The 16,678-nt window shown below is 45.7% G+C and overlaps 1 protein-coding gene across 1 annotated transcript; it reads right to left on the bottom strand.

The window, feature by feature from the left end:
• Window positions 1-6,114: 6,114 nt before the first annotated feature.
• TEPP (testis, prostate and placenta expressed) lies at window positions 6,115-15,831 on the bottom strand. Its single transcript, XM_051974562.1, has 8 exons — window positions 15,617-15,831; window positions 12,380-12,613; window positions 11,707-11,768; window positions 10,733-10,907; window positions 8,820-8,881; window positions 7,632-7,696; window positions 7,513-7,545; window positions 6,115-6,302 (listed from the first exon to the last, which is right to left on the bottom strand). Exons 2-8 carry the CDS (start codon window positions 12,600-12,602, stop codon window positions 6,272-6,274), a joined length of 651 nt encoding a protein of 216 aa, XP_051830522.1. The 5' UTR covers window positions 12,603-12,613; window positions 15,617-15,831; the 3' UTR covers window positions 6,115-6,271.
• Window positions 15,832-16,678: the final 847 nt, after the last annotated feature.

Below are 16,678 nucleotides of genomic sequence, written 5' to 3'. Positions count from 1 at the left end.
GTGGACTCAGCAGAGTGGTACCTTCTACTCTCTGTGAGTGGGTATACATGATGTACACAGGAAGTGAACGCAAGGTAGTGTGAGAAGAGAGCCTGGACGCGGCGAGGGAAAGGAGAAGCTCCATCCGTGGAGACGAGGCTTTCCATACCCGCTGGGCTGTTTATATGGAGAGCAGAAGGCTTGGGATGGTTTTTGAGCAGAGTGGCTGTCAGACACCTGAGGAAGATTATTTAGCCTCCATGTGGAGTCCGAGTAGAGGAAAGAGACTGTAGTAAGGAGACTGATGAGAGAGCGTTTGTGATAGACCGTCAAGGGCTGATGAGTTCAGACAGGAGAATCAATGGAGCAGACCCAGTGGGATTTGGTGCCTCCCTAAAATTGAGGGCTTAGAGATAGAAGAGTCAAGGATGCCTCCAAATTTTTGAACCTAGATGACCAAAAGGATGGTTGGTTGTGCCCTTAATAGGAATAAAAGGAATTTAAAATAGGAAAGTTAATTGGGAAGGGGGGAGGAAAGGAGGTAAGGAATTCCATTGGCATGGTCCTTTAGACTGTGAGCTACTGGAAGAGTTGGGACTTTTCCTGATCCCTTTGTTTTCCTAGCATTTCGTGCAGTGTCTGGCGCAGAGTAGGCACTTAATACTTATGCTGATGGCTGTTGTTTTGAATGCTGATGGGACATCCAGGTGGAGATAACTAGTTGGTAGTTGGCAAAATCAAAAAGAAATGAGGAGTATATAGATTTGAATGTCGTCTGTGTAATGACAAATCCAGAGGAGATGATGAAATCACTAAGGGTATAGAGAGAAATTGGAGCCCACAATGGGATTTTTGGAACACCCGTGTTTAAGGTCATTCTAAACATTAAATGTCTTCTGTGTGCCAAGTATTGTGCCAAATACTTGGGATGTAAAGAAAGGCAAAAGCCAGTCTTCAAGGAACTCACAGTCCAACAAAGGAGACAAAACATAAAAAGGCAGGAGGGATGGGAGGGAGAGAACCTTCATGGAGCGTAGTGGAGTTGTGCAACCAGGTGGGATGCTAAAGCCGCTGAACTCCCACCATTGAGAATCTGGAAGGAGCTCTCTGACCTCCACCTTGGGAGGGAAGGGGAGGGGCTACTGAGGAACTGTGAATCATAGAATTGATTTGATCTTGTTTAGAAGGTGAATTTCTAGAGACTATAGTTGAGTCCAGGTGAGCAACCACTTGGGAAGTGATGCTTTGGGCTCCCTTCTTAAATAGAGTTCTCTGGTGTGTCTCCAGTCAGAGGGAGGCGAGGGCCATAGGGGAAGGGAGTGCTGAGAACTGTGAAATATATACTGATCATCGGAGGAAACAAAAACAATTGTTCTGCTGGTAGGAGGAGAAGCAGAGGGAGCATTCAAGCAGAGGGAGTGGCTGATAGTGTTAAAAAGCTTGGGAAAAGGTCAGTACGATGAAGACTGAAGAAAGGCCATTAGATTTAGTAGTTAAGGTAACCTTGGAAAAAGTGATTTCACTCGGGTTGGAATCTAAATTGGAGAAGCAGAGAAGCGAATGGGTGAGGTAGTCAAGGAAATGAATGGAGACAATTTTATTGGAGGTTGTCAATGAGAATTAGGGAATGCCAGGGTCAAGGGAAGGATGTATTTTGGGGAGTTTTTTTTTTTTATAAGTATGAGGGAAACCACATAATTAGAGTCAATAGAAGAAATGTCAGGGAGGGAAGATGAAGACTATAAAATCTGAGAAGAGAGCATGGAATCAAGGGCACAATTTAAAAGGGTTGGTCATGGCAAAGTGAAGGGCCATCTTTTGGGTCCTGAGGCCCCTTCTTTCCCCTTATAACATACCACAGCTGTTCTGGATTGAAGCCAATCGGGTTTTTCTAATTTCTCTATAATATCCCTAGAGAAGGAACCTAGATTTAGAGTCATGAGGGACCTCAGAAGCCTTCATGTCTAATAGCTCATGTTACAGATGAGGCAAAAAATGATCTGCCTGTGGTCTCCCATTGTGAAGATTCACACCCAGGTCTTCTGACTTCAAATCCAATGTTCTCAACACCGTAGTGAGAACACATTCCCTTCTTTCCTAACCTGACTAGATTAAATTTCTGTTTTCATCATGGGCCAGCTTCCCAGTTCTTAAAGAACTGCAATGCTGACCTACACCTATTCTGATCAGATTTTTTTGTTTGTTTGTTTTTGGTCTAAACTAAAAAGAATTGAGGGTCTGAAGTGAGCAGCCATCTACCCAGCAGAAAGGCCAGAAGCAGCTTTTGAAAAGTGGGCTCTTTCCCCTGTTTATTGCAGATGGGTTTGGAAGTAGATCAGGGTCCAATTCTGTGTCAGTTCTTTGTCTATCTGCATTCACTCATCCAACAAAATTTATTAAGCTGTATGTTCTGAATCCTGGGCCAGCCACTAGGAAGGTTGCGGAAATATGAGCTTTGCACTTAAGAATCTATTCTAATCTATTTGGAAACCAAGTTTTCTAATGGAGGCTTTTTTTAGGGGAGAGAACGAGGTGCTCAGTACCCCCATTCTGGTCCTAAATCAGCATGGGAATATGCTCATTTAACTTTGGAACTCCTAATCAGTGGAAATGTGGGAAGTTAGCTTGACTGGTATCTTCCAGTCACATAATAAGTTTGTTGAATGACTATTACTGAGTCTCTTCTCCTTTGACTAGAATCTGGCTTTCTCTTGTGGACATATATTTAATTGCCAAAAGATCAAGGATTTTTCCATGGGAGGATTTGAAAGTTGACTTTAAAAAAATGATTTAAAAAAAAATTTTGTCCTTTCCTGCCTTCACTGAAACAATTGAGCCTTTTTTGTAGCTTCCACTCATTGGTTCAAGCTCAAGTAGAAATGGCTTTCTGCTGGCCAGGGACAAAATGACATCACTTGTGATATATTGTCTTTCCATTTTGTTAAACATTCCCAATTACATTTTAATCTGTTTTTGGCCACATTTAGGAGTTTTGTGGGAAGTCTTGCATTGGACACTCTGCACTAACACTACTTAACTCTAGTTTTGCCATTTCCCAGCTATTCTTCATCTTGCTTGATGATATAGTGAAACAAAACCCAGTGGGAAATTGGGGAGCACAATTCCACTGGCACAAGATCACTCCCTGAGGCATGAGAAAGCTGCCATCCAGTTGGCATTCTGAAGAGGAACATCCTGGTGCTTCAGTAGCTGCCCCTGGGATTGAGGAGATGGGGGTGGGTGGCTGGAACCCAGGACAGATAGAGGCTTGTAGATTAACTGCTATAAGGCTGAAAAAGGAGGAGCTAGGGCGACCTTGGGCTGCATCAAGAGGTACAGCTTCCAGTTTGAAGAGATGCTAGCCCTACTATACATTGCCCTGGTCATCCTGGCCTGTAAATGATATAGCCTTTACACAGCCACTTTATATTGCAAAGAGCTTTATGGACATTTGATCTGTACAACTCCAAGAGTTACTAAAAAAAAATAGTAATTTTACAGATAAGAAAATTGAGGCAACTAGAGGTTAAGTAACATGCCTGAGATCACAGAGCTATTAAGTGTCTAAGATATGATTTGCTCTCAGGTCCTGACTCCAGACTTGGTACTTTAGCTATAGTACATCTGGAGCATGATCAGTTCTAGTTTAGGAAATGGAAATTGTAGAACCTTAAATGTTGGCTAATGGTGGTGGGGAGAACCTCAAACTTGGGCCTTGGGAGCACTGGGGATGGAGAAGATAACGTAGTCATCGTTTTCCAAGATGTGAAGAGCGGCTCCAAGAACAGGGACTATTTTGTCCTATTTGGCTCCAGAAGGAGAAGCCATGGGTGGTCAGTACAGGGAAGCCACATTGGCTTAGTGTCAGCGAGGGCTCTGCAAGCAATTGGCGCCATCCAGAAGGGAATGGGCCCTGGATGTAGCGAGGATGCCCCCATTAGATGTCTTCAATAGAAGGCTGAAGGATCATTTATCGGGTAGGGTGTAGGAGGGAGGGATTTGTTTCCCAGTTGGGTTTGCCTAAATGGCTAGAAGTCCCTTCCAACTCAGATCTCGTTTTCCTAAAACGAGCACTTTCAAGCACTTATTCAGCAAGCTTCCTTTCTCACTCATCCCTTCCTTAATAGGTAGTTTTATCATTACTAGGAAGTCCCGGGACACTTTAAACAGGTTTTCATAAGTGGAGGAGTCCACGGTGGACTTGGACCTCCAGTCCTGTGGGTCGAGGGAGGGAAGGAAGCATCTGTTATCCCTCGTGCTTTCCAGCTGCTGTTCACATGGGCAGCTCAGTTGGCACAGGGCCCCGACCCTTTCTCACCCACTTCGGGTGGCATTTGAGGTAGCCTTTCTCACCATGACACGACCCACCAGGTTCACCTCATCCCTGTGACTAATGCTTTGATGGGAAGCCAAGCCCAGAGACAAGATACCATGAGTCCAAGGAAGCCTTCACGCCCTCCCAGTGACAGAGATTGTGTCAGGAAGGTACTCTGAGCTACCTGGGACCTACGGGCCTTTAATGTTTTGAAATAGAAGGATAGCTTCCCTCTGCATCTGTCTGGCACCATAGAAAGCTGTTGAATTAAAAGCTCTCTTTAACCGAGGCCGTATCTAGAGAAAGAACACTGAGCATCTTCAGGTGTCTCAATGGAGAATTTAGAGCCCAGGTCTGGGGACCTTGGGGCAGGGGGAGACGCCTCAGATGGTCCTCCTGATTATCTGATAGGCTCTCCCCTTCTGGTCCTTCTGGCCGGACACACACACATCTTGTCCCCTCACTTGGCCTCTAGAGGTAGGTGTGGGCTAGGGGAACAGCCATCCCAGCCCTGGTACGATAGAGGGAGCCCCAGAGAGGCTGATCCCCCGGAGTCAGGAGCACAGGTGTGTGGATAGGGAAGTTGGGTGGTGAGTGCTCAGGGAGCTGGAGAGCTTAGAGCTTTCAGCTCCCCACAGAGAGGGCCCTTCCCTTCAGACCATTTTCTTGAAAATCTTTGTACATTTTCTATTTTGTGGTGAGCTGAGAAATAGTCCTTTCCCCCTTCCCCATCCAGCCTGGGGCTGCCTTATCCGCTTTGTTCTGTACTATAGCAGACATGGAAGTTATTAGTGGGTGAACGGGGAGACTGGACAGGGGGAATGACAGGGAAGCAGCTCTGGGCTCAGGGGAAATGACAGCCCTCCTCCCTGAAACAGTACCATATACCCTCCCCAGAACTAAGCACATCAGACCCATAGGGCTAGACCATGGAACAATGGGTCCCTATTTCTCTGTTTTCTGCCCCAGGTTTTCCTAGAACATTCTTATGGGACTCCTATTGCTCCCAACATCTCTTACCTTGTATTATATTTATTGACCTCCAGGTTAACCCCTGCCTCCCCTCCCTATTCTAGTTGAACTTGAGGTCGAGAATCATGTTCTCTTCCAGCTTTGTCTTCTCAGCCTGGCACAGACCCTTGAGGGGAGTGAGTGTCCATTAATTGATTTGAAAGGTTTGATAAGACCAGGTCTCTGAATTATCACACCCCTGGAGCTGGAAGGGGCCTGGGAGAGCATATTACCTGACGGAGTTTCGTAGAAGACAATCAGAAAGCCCAGAGTTCTCACGGGTATTGAAGGGAAGGGGATAAATGTTGACATAGCGCCTACTAAACGTTTCCTCTTGCTGAGCCCTTTTACAAATATTCTCTCATTTGATCCTCATAAACCACCCCCCCCCCCCAGGGGAAGTGCTATTATCCCCATTATACAAGTTGGGGAAACTGAGGCAAACAGGTTAAGTGACTTCTCTATTGTCACACAGCTAGGGAGTGAACCTAGGTCTTTCTGATTCCAGACACTGCTATTATACCACCTAGCTGTCTCCATTAAGTAAGCAGAGTCAGGATTTGCCTCTTTGCCCTTTTGACTCCAGAATAGCTGTTTTTCATGCCTTGACACATAGAGAACACCTTCCCCAATTACAGAGACTCTCTTCTATTGCCCAATCGGGAAGGCAAGCTGTAGTCTTTTCCTCCCCTGAAACAAAGGTACATTGTTCCCACGAGGCTAAGAGGAGTTGACATCCTTTGTTATGAACTCCTTAGCCCACCATCGATACATTTCTGTGATTTTGAGGTTCAAGCCTTCTTGGGTGGGTTGATTATTTTATTACTACTATTGATATAGATTCCAGATTCCTCAAGGAATTGAAGGGTTCCACTTGAGCCATCTCTCTCTTTGGGGATCTGGAGACCTAAGATGGCCTGGTCCTGCTGGCTGAAATCTCCAAACCCTCTTCCTCCTCTTGGGGGGCTAATGCCAGGGGGTCAGCTGGTTGACTTGTCTGGGGAAAAAGCAGGTGCTCATCTTGTCACAATCCTGCTGCAGAATCGCTAGTAACTTCCTCTTCTATAGACTTAAAGGTTATTCAAGCTGGGAATTAAGACATCATCCAGGGCAACCCCGCTTAATTTTAAAGAGGAGGAAATGGAGTCTAGCTACTCCAAATGGAGTGATTTAAAGGGTTTTGGAAACCACAAGTCCCTATGTCATCCTCCTCTTTCTCATTAGTATTTTCTAAGTTCTTCTGTTTGGCATTCTGCCCTGATTTTAATATTTCTCACTGCTCTCCAAATTCCCCTTTTACTCTGCCCTCCTTGTGTCCTGAAGATACCATAACTCATTTCCACTCATGCTGCTTTCCTGGCTGAAATGCCAACCCTGTTACCTTTTCTCTAAATTTATTCTTTTTCTACCTCTCTGCAAAGCCTTTCCCAAGTGTTCTCACCCTTACCTGAGCTCTTTCTTCTATGCCATGTATAGGTCTTGCTGTACAACTTGAATTTTATTTCCTACTTATAGTCCCATTTCTCCACTTAATTATAAACTTCCTGAGGGCATAGATCTTCTAATTCTCACTTATTTCCTATGGTATTCAGCTCAGGGGTAAGCACAGAATGAATGCTTAATCAAGGCTCCTTCTCCTGCTACTTTGCCTCTACCTGCCCTCTGTCCAAACTGGAAGTTAAATATCTTTGTTCCCCCCGCCCCCAACAATTCCACCAATATCTGTGTCCATTTTCATGGCCTTCTGACTAGATGATGTCTGTGATCTCTGCCCTCTGACAGCCTATATTCTATAAATGTGGACCTTGAGGCCCCAAGAGGTGAAATTATTTGTCCAAAGGCATAGTTGGGTCTTTTCACGTCAAGTTCAAGCCTTTCTGCCACTTTTCTATATGAGGACTCTCATTTCCCCTCCCCACCCCCCATTTAAGATAACTCCTAACCTCACCTCCTAAGGAACTTATGGGGCTGGACAGCTCCCCTAGGCTTTCACTGTTTTCTTTGTGACTGTTATGACTGACTGATCAATTGTTAGTCCCTTGCTCTTTCCCTGATCTTATGTCCTAGTAACCTCACACAAGCTATCACAGAACTGGCTCTCCCAAATCCTGACCAATGGGAACTAAGCCCAATCCTGCATGGGGAGCACTTGGCTTAGACATGGCAGAAGAGGGGATGGATGCTTGGCAGGGGTCCCATCCTGTTACCTGTAGGGAGATCTAAAGCTTCGGTAGCTGTTCCTGTGGGGGAAAAGCAGTATTATTTAGGTGAAGTGGAGAGTCTCTCCCCTAAGCCCCATGGACAATCCCTAAGATAGGTCACTTACGTGGTATCATTAGGCATGGGTGGCTGTCCATACTCATAAAAACTGGAGTTTGGGTTAAGAGAGTACTAAGAAAGGACAAGAGGAGATAGAAATCAGTAAATAGTGGCTTTTTTGGCCCAGATCCTCATGGAAGCTCGGAGCTTCTTGGGGAGAATGTTCACAGGGCCAAGGATTTATACTATCTCCTGCCTCAGGGATGAAGGCTGGAGTCAATGGATTTGGAAGTAGAACTTTAGCATTCACTTATTCCAATTCCTTTACAGATGAAGACAAGGAATAAGTTACTCAAGACTCCAGATATAGGGGCCAGATATAGGGGCCAAGCTGAGTCCTCTAGCTCCCCAAAGACTTTGGAGGGGTTTTGGGGGTGGCTGGGTGTGGAGTAACCCATTAATTCTGCCCGTGTTTCAGTTATGAACGCTCTAACCAGTGTTGTGGCAAAGAACAATCCCTGGCTGACCTGAGAGAGGAATGATGGTTTTAGGAAGAAGGGCCATTTCTTTGTCCTAGTTGATCATAATCCCATCTTGCACAGATAAGGAGCTTTATAATTTGATGCATGTATTCTCATCTTTAATTTGGAGAAACTGAGGCTTAAATAAGGGAATGGCATGGACGGGGCACGGAAAATCCAGAATTGTAAGAACATAAACCAAGACCCTGAGGTTGTGGAGTTTAACAACATCCTTCCTCCCTTCCCACCACTACCCTGACCTCATTCTATAATTAGGGAACTTGAGACTCATCAAGCTAAGATAATTTGCCCAATGGAACTGAGGGAGCAGAGATGTAAATAGGGGGCGGTGGTAAGTAGGCAGTTATACCAGAACTCCATTGCCTTAAAGGTTGGGAGAGCCTCCTTCCTTGTCAGACCCATCTTGTCACACAAGTCAGAGTGGGGGACTCTTCTGTTTCCCTGATTCCCCTTCCTTCCTTCACCAAAGTCCCCAGTCATTCCTCTAATCGATAAAAAAAAATTCTTTTTTCTATGTTCTGTTGCAGCCAGGGGTAGGGGAGAGATATTCCCCATCATCCTCTTCCTTCATTCCCTCCTTTCTCCCAATTCCATCCTCTCTGGGGTGTCTGGGCTGATGGGAACTCCATCCTAGTGAGATGTGTTTGGGCTCTCCCTTGACTGGGACCCAGGATCACCAGGCAGTGGGGAGCAAGGGACTTGAGCAATCCTACCCGCCAGCACTGAGTGATATCGGGCTTCAGGCACCTCACGGCGTAGCTATCGAAATCCTCAGCTGGAGAAAGAGAAAGGGGATTTTGCATGGCCCAGGCCCAGGTCTAGGCTCAGGCCCAGGCCTCTTCCACAAAACAGTTTGAGCCCATCCTACCTAGAGGCCTGCCTGCAGCACCTAATACATCTTCATGTCCCACTTGCTCTCATATCCACCCCAAACTTTAAATTCTTGCTTTTAGGTTCATTTTTGGAGGTCCAGATACTGTCTCCAAAAGGAGACCCCTTACCCCATACTAGCCTAAAATGTTTCTGGTAAGGAGAAGGCCTTATTTTATAGATCATTTGATCTAATAGCTCACAATCTGCCAGTGGGTGAGGAGGCCCTTAGAAATTGGGGCACAGAGTAAATAGGTTTGAACATGGAGAGCAGAGGAGACATCCCAGGGAGGAGACAAAGACTCCAGAATCCTGGTAGAGGGTCAGGGTGTGGGGGAGGTACTGAGAAGAATGGAAGGAGGGAGGAGAAAGACAATAGCCCAAGCTTTCTCCGGCCATAGCCCAGCTTCTACTGTGCAGAGAGGAGGTTCCCTGACTCCAGCCCCAGCTCTTCATATTTCAGAATCTGACGGGGGCTGGGATGGACAGGAAAGGGCCAACTGGAGGAGGAAGACTCTATTTCCGGATTCAGCAGGACCCGGAGGTGGGACAATATCTCTGTTGGACATCGGGAGGCAACTGCACACAGACTTCCTGTTCCTTCCTATGGGCTATGCTAAAGATAATATTAATTACTGTTTCTGTGGCACTTTCAGGTCACAAAACCCTTGGCTCCCAATATTTTTCTGAGACATATCATGCAAACATTTTTATTATTTCTGCTTTATGGCTGAAGAAAGCTGGCTCAGACTTGACTTGCCCAGGGTAACAAAGATGATCAAGTGTTGTAGCTGGGATTCAGGTCACTAAGTTGGAAATTTTAAAAAGCAAATAATCCAAACTAGCTGTGAGGGTGATACGTAGGTAAGAATGACTGACTTCTATGTGAAAAGGCTGCCATGCCCTTAAGAATGTCTTCTGGGCAGCCTTGCCAGGCTTAAACTACTCATCATCCTACTCGCAGGTGGTCTAGCATACGAATGGTTCCAAAAAGGTTTTGAATGAACCAAGTAGGTTTTTAATCTAATTAAGATAATTGATTTGACTCAATAAATCATGGTTCTACCCCATGAATACCTTATGCTTCCTATTAACCTAAACTCAATCGTGGCTTTGGCCACTGGACTCCAAAGCCACCGGTCACTTCAGTTCTTGGGAGTGAGGAGATACGAAGAAGGGAAGTTTTAACGCTTCCCACAGCCCTTTCACATTCATTCTCTTGTTTCATTCTGTGAAGCCAGAAGCAGTTGGTACTCCCACTTTACAGAGGGAAGAAACAAGGGGAGAAGGGTACTTGGGTCAACCATGATCTGCATGGAGCTAGAGGAGACACAGAGGAGCTTGGCACACTTGGGCCTTAGTGTATTTTATGGCTTTGGCTTTTATATCCTGTAGCCATAGTGTCTAATAAAGTCTTCTTTCCTTCCTTCCTTCCTTCCTTCCTTCCTTCCTTCCTTCCTTCCTCCCTCCCTCCCTCCTTTCCTTCTTCTCTCCCTCCTTCCTTCCCTCCCTCCATCTTTCCCTCTTTTCCTCCCTCTCTCTTTCCTTTTTTCCCTTCTTTTTCCTCCTTTCCTTCTTTCTTTCCTCCCTTCTTCCCTTCCTTTCTCTCTCCTTCCCTCCCTTCTTTTTTTTCTTCCTTCCTTCTTCCCAGATCCTCTCTTTTCCTCCTACCCTTGTCCCAGCCATGACTACCATATACCTCATGTTTCCCCCTCCCCACAAGGAGCCTTCAGGCTGGCCCCTGTTCCCTACAGACCCTTTTTATCCACAAGAGGAAGCTTGAACTCTCCTGAGTTAGAGACAAAGTGGGTCCAGTCTTCAATGGCCCGGCTGTGGCAGGGCCAGTCGATTTGGTTGATGCAGGGTGCTAGTGGGGTCATCTTTCCCCTTTGGAATCTCTTTCTAAGCATTTGTCCTGTCCCAGTGAATTCCTGTATAGGGAACCCCAGGCCCAGAGTGAGAGAGGAGAGACAGCTTCTTGTCCTGAGACACAATGGTTATGGAGGAGGGGATGGGGAGGAGATAGTTCCCAAGAGCATGGGCCTAGGTGGAAGAGATATGACTTTCTCCAGTGGGTCCACTCTAGAGCCAGGGCAACACTGGACCTCTGACTGAAACTGGGACTTAGGAATGGATCCAACCTCCCCCTGGCCCACTGTTCTTCTGTTTCTCCCTCACCACCCCCTTCTTCAGCCCTTCCCCCATCAATCAATCAACAACCATTTCTTATGTGCCATATGCCAGGTACAATTCTAGGTGCTGGGGAGTCAATGAGGAAAAATAATCCCTCCCCCCCATTTGGCCATATGCACACACTGGTATATGTGGCCTGGAGCCGAGCCTCAGGAACCTTCCTCCTTCCCATTCATGGCCCCCCTGACCAGGTAGTAGGGGAGATTGTTCCATAACTCTCTTGCTTAGTGGGACACAGAGAGAAGATACTCATTGGGAGTCACCTCAATCATATTCATCGCTCAGGTTTTTGTGACTAATAGTTCTGAGAGACCAATCACATCAATAGCTAGAAAACCCCACCGTGCGACTGAACCCAGAAAAGAGATTTCTAGGTGGGACTTGACCTTTGGAAAGAAAGCCAGTGGGGAGAGGGAGAGACTGACCCTTTTTTTTTGGAGGGGGTGTCCATATATACCCAGGACCCCCCTTCTCCCTCTGCTACCCACCCTGCCGCCCTCCCTCCACTTCCAAGCCAGATCTAGCAGAGCCACTCACCAATCCATTCAGGTTTTTGTTGGGGACACCCAGCAAGCTGAAGTGTGCGTTGTTAAAGTCATCTGCAGGTGAGAGAAGCAAATGGGAGAGGGGGTGCATGTACAGGCGCTTGTGTGTGGGTTTGTGACGTGTCCCATGTCTGTGCTGATTGGGTCTGGATCCTGTGTGCGGCTCGTCATGGGCAAAGTCCTTTGACAATCACGTAAGCAGTTGTATAATTGAGCTTTTACTCTTGCGCTGTGGCGATATGTCTGGAAGTTGGCTTGTGTGTGTGTGTCTTTCTGGGTAACAAAATTACTCTGTCTAGGTTACAAAAGAGTGAGATCTTTTCCTTAAATGGCTCCTACTCTTCCTGGCTTTCTCTATGATGGTGTTGAGTGAGAGTGAGGTAAGCAGGGATTAAACACTGTTCTCCCCATTTTCCAGATGGGGAGAGAAAGGGGGGATGGTCAAGGAAGGGAATATCTTAAGAGCATCGATTTAGGACTGGAAGGGACCTCAGAGGCCATCCATTCTAACTTTACAATGAAGGAATCCAAAGACCAGTTCAATGGTTTGCTGAAGGTCACCCAGTCTCCACTAGTTCTTTCTACATACCTGGACTTGCCCCTGGTCCCATAGAGGTCCTCTGGACTGGGACTCCAGACAGACCGGCCCTTGTGGGCATTATTACCTTTGGTACAGAAGGTGGACGTCTGGCAGTGCTCCTCAGGGAGTTTCCCCAAGACTGTGTCCATGTCCATTTGCCGCAGGGTGGGCAGGTAGGGGTGGTAGAGCTGCTGTTTCACCCCCGAGAGCATGTTCCTCTTTGGAGGTTTGGGGAACACGATGGCTGGGGAAATGCACCCTTTAACAGAGTTATCGTTCCAAGGAACCTTGTTAGTGATCCGTGCCATGGGCGGGAAACCTGTGGTGAGTTAAAAGCAGATGGCAGCTATTCGGTAAGAAGGCTGAGCTGTGAGATCACCAGGGACCTTGGACTCTCCCAGGCTCTTATGTCTCCCACCAAGAATTGAGAAACAGGAGAAAAAACAGAAAAAAAGAACTGAGAGCACTCCGTGGAGAGGGAGTAACTGGTCTAAGAGCCCTAGAATTTCAGAACTGCCAGTGATCTAGACCTGGTAGATTGCTGACTCTATCTAAATTACTTCTCATCTCCTTTCCTGATTGCGTTTGATGAAGGGGGGAGGAGGAAGGGGTTTTCTGGGACCCTTCCCATCTCTACCTCATGCTAATCTGAGCTTCTTGGGTTTAGAGGCGTTATTTGCAGTCAGGTCTGCACAATAGAACTGGGAATCTGTTTTTGAGACCCTGACACCTAGTCAGGTCCAGATTCTTCAGTATAACCAGGAGACTGAAAAACTCCATGATATGCCCACTAAGCAGCCAGGCCTGAGGAGAGACACTGCCTCTGTCTAACTGACCTGCCCCCCTCTCACTTGAGCTAAGGATGGCAGGATACTCACCTCCCAACTTCCATGAACAGTCTTAACTAGACCTTCTTCATCTTCATCCCAAGCCCCACTTTCACTGTTCTCTGGGTCAGGGGCAAAAGGCTTCAATTCCCACAGCCCACCCTGGCAGTTGAGAGAAGGGATTGAAGCCTTGAACTCCCGAGAGGGAAAGGACTTACATCCTTATCCCCCAGGAGTTTGATCTCATCCCTATTCCTCTTCCCCATCCCCCTCTAAAATCTCCTCCTCTCTTTCCAAGACAGAGGAAAGTCCTTGCCTCCTCCTCTTAAATTAACCAGAAAGAAGAGAGTGTATAGTATTTGCCATATGTATACCCATAGGACAAAGCTCTTTACATAGATTGTATCATTTGATCTCTATTTTACTACTTTCCCAATTTTTCCAGCCAGAGATGGACGAAAACTTCCCACTGGGCAGGGGAACTCCAGTGCATATTGAACACATCACTCTGACTCTCATCCATGAACAGAAAAATGAGCAGTGAATTTAAAAAGAAAAAAAAATCAAGCCCAATTAAAAGCTACTGCAACATAAAAGACAGAAGGGAGAAAATTCCTTCAGAACTCCAACTTGAAATATTCGTGGATTGTTATGGACCAGAACTCTGTACTTGAAGCAAGGATTCTTACAAGGTGCTAACTTAGTGGAATTGATAAGCCAGTGGTTGTCTAGTTTAGCGTGATGCTTAATGGTTCTCTGGTTCAGAATATGTGCTTAGTACTTAATATAGTTCTACAAGAGTCACACCTATGATAATGTAATTATAAGCTGGGACAAACTCAGCCAGACAGATTCACTCCATCTCACACCACCATGGTGGCTGGTCTATCCTCCTGCATTACCTCCACTGAGACCAAGCTAGTCCAGGGCCCTAGGCAAGGAGACAATAAAGAATTTGGACTTTAACACCTGACTATTATTGTGGTGATTACTCTGCTGAAAAGAAGGCTGGTCCAGAGACCTCCAGAAAACCAATCAGAACCTTACAGTGGATGACTTGGAAAAAGCTAGTAGAGGGAAAATTAAATTGGGTAACAAATATATAAATATAAATAAATAAATTGGATAAAAAGTATATTAAAGGAATTCAAGAAGGATTCTAATTTAGTTCTTAAAAACCACATACCCACAAGTCACCAGGTAGGAAAACTGTGAAAGGATACTTCCAATCTGAAAACCTTAGTACTGGAGTCATATGTGAGATCTAATTAAAGAGAGCCAAGGTCATTAGATGGAAAATCAAAATGGAAGAGGAAAGAAAGGCAGCATGGATTGCAATAAAAATGGTGGAGGGATGCATCTAGCAAAATAATTTGGAATAATAATAAAAAATTTGGAAAGCAAAAAAGTACAAATATCAGATTAAGTATGCAGAAGACATTGAAAAAATAAAAAATAAGGGGAGATGCAGTATTTGAGGAACTAATTAGAAAAAATCTCTATGGTGGTCTAGAATCTAGATCATAAAGTATCAAATGAGGGAAAGTACTGGACAACAGTTAAAACTTGGAATCATGAACATATTTAATAGATCAATGAACATTTATTAAATGCTTGCTGTGTGCCAATCTCATGCTTAGCACATGACACTTTATAAGGGCTTGTGTTTATTGACTAAATACTATGGATGCAAAGAAAGGAACCCCTCAAAAAAACCCCACTCAACTATCCCTCCATCAAGGAGCTCCCAGTTTAATGAGGAAGACACTCTGGAAACAACTATATGCATACAAGACGCATACAAAATAAACTAGAGACAATCAAGAGAGGGAAGGCACTAGAGTTATAGACAAAAGAGTAGACCAGGCTACCGTTAGAATTAGCAGCCATATTCCTGGCTCCCAGTCCAACATTCCTCTCCCTGGTTTAGCATGAGGGAGAGTCCTTCTCCTGTCCTGACTCCTATGCCTTTGTCTCATAACCTCAGTCTCCCACCTGAAGTGGATAGGTACCTGAAGATATGAGAGTTTTATAGACGAGGAAAAAAAGGAGAGAAAAGTCTGGAGCATGAGGTCCTAGAGGGGAGGCAAATGTGCAAAGTAATCTTGAGGAAGAGTGTCATATTGGAAGATTTTTGGAAGCTAGTGGGCATTATGGAGTGACCAAAGTGGCAAAGGATGGCAGAGGAAGGGAATCAGTAAAACATCACGGGATGTTGGGATTTAGAAATGGGAAATTTATAAATTTAGAATTTGGGGCTCATCAAGCTCAACTCTTTCATTTTAAAGCTGGGGAAAATAAGGTCTAAAGGGTTAATAAAGTAACCCTTTATTGGGTTGGCAGAAGTAGTTAAGTGCCCGCCAGAATTTGTTAGCAGGTCTTTAAACTCCAATCTCATTGTTCTTTCCACAAATCTGATGCTACCTCTAAGGGTTCAGAAAGAAAGGAGGGAACAAGGACTCAGAAAGGGAGGGGAGGAGTTGCTAGTAACAAACCTTGCCTACTATGAAATCCTCAGAAAGCCTGGTTTCTTTTGGTTATAAAGAGGGAGATATCCAGGGAATAAGGAACTCTGATGCCCTTGTGGCGTAGGTCTCCTATTTTATCCAAGTCACCATACATCCAAGGAAGCAACAGAGAAGTAAGAAGTGAAGAAAGATCAGTGCGCTAGCAGAAGGGATTCAAACAAGCAAACGTTCTGAAGAGAGAAGATCTATCCTCTCTAAGTTCCTCCCATTATGAGGTCTCCGTTCCTGGTCCTTCTGTTTACTGTTCCCTTTATTCACCAGGGCAACGGACAGCTCCCATCCAAAGTCTTTCCTGGGCAGGGAAAGGAGGGTTGCTAAGTTACTGGAGCTGTGTCACCAAAGTTACCTGGAAACTGGTGAACCCTATTCAGCCCAGCTGAAAGGAAATTCTCCCTATTGGGGAGGGCTCTGGCCAGCTGCTACAGAGGAGAGGAGAAGCTGTTCTTCAGGGGAATAAAAGTCAGAGAATTGGGGGGGGGCTACTGTATTGTGGAGAGCTAGGGAGGATGCCAGAGGCAAAAAGGCTCAGGGGAACCCTGTTTATCCCACCCCCAGCCCTAAGCACTGCCAAGCGGAGCAGAATTCACCTCGAGGAGGCAGGCTCAGGGAGGAGAATTTCCTCTGCTCGGGATGTTTGGGTGTCCCTTGTAAAGATTTCCTTGGCTTCAGCTCTTTGTCTCTTAGAGCCAGGTCCTGACCACATCCCAGGAATAGCTACTTTCTGAGTTAGGAGCATGGCTCAAGGCACGGTTTCAATAGAGGAACTTGGGAAAAGGGTTCAAGGCAGACTTAGAAAGCCAGGAGTCTCCACTGGGGTCCTCAGACTTTTGGCAAAAAAAAAAAAATGACTTGTCATTTCCCTAATTCTTAAAAATAGCTGAAATGTGTGATAAAGTTGGCAAGAACAATCCACAGACAGGATCTAATTTGGACCTCATAACAGCTCTGGGGAGTGGGAAAGGGAGAGGGGTGGAGGACCAGATCCCATCGTATCTGCTTGCCCTGAGCCATGTTGCAGTTCCCATCATC

This window comes from Antechinus flavipes, chromosome 2, assembly GCF_016432865.1.
Source record: "Antechinus flavipes isolate AdamAnt ecotype Samford, QLD, Australia chromosome 2, AdamAnt_v2, whole genome shotgun sequence".
NCBI classification, from domain to species: Eukaryota; Metazoa; Chordata; class Mammalia; order Dasyuromorphia; family Dasyuridae; genus Antechinus; species Antechinus flavipes.
Note: the sequence above shows the minus strand (reverse complement) of the source record. Positions and strands in the feature narration are given on the sequence as shown.

Bases quoted from the DNA above. Each gene is read 5' to 3' on its own strand.
- TEPP (XM_051974562.1), bottom strand. From the start codon at position 12,602: ATGGCACGGATCACTAACAAGGTTCCTTGGAACGATAACTCTGTTAAA. The intron at 8,882-10,732 runs GTCTGTAGGGAA...CTCTTTCTCCAG, and splicing joins TCCTCTTGTGGATAAAAAGG to CTGAGGATTTCGATAGCTAC. The intron at 6,303-7,512 runs GTAACAGGATGG...CTTTTTCCCCAG, and splicing joins AGCTTTAGATCTCCCTACAG to ACAAGTCAACCAGCTGACCC.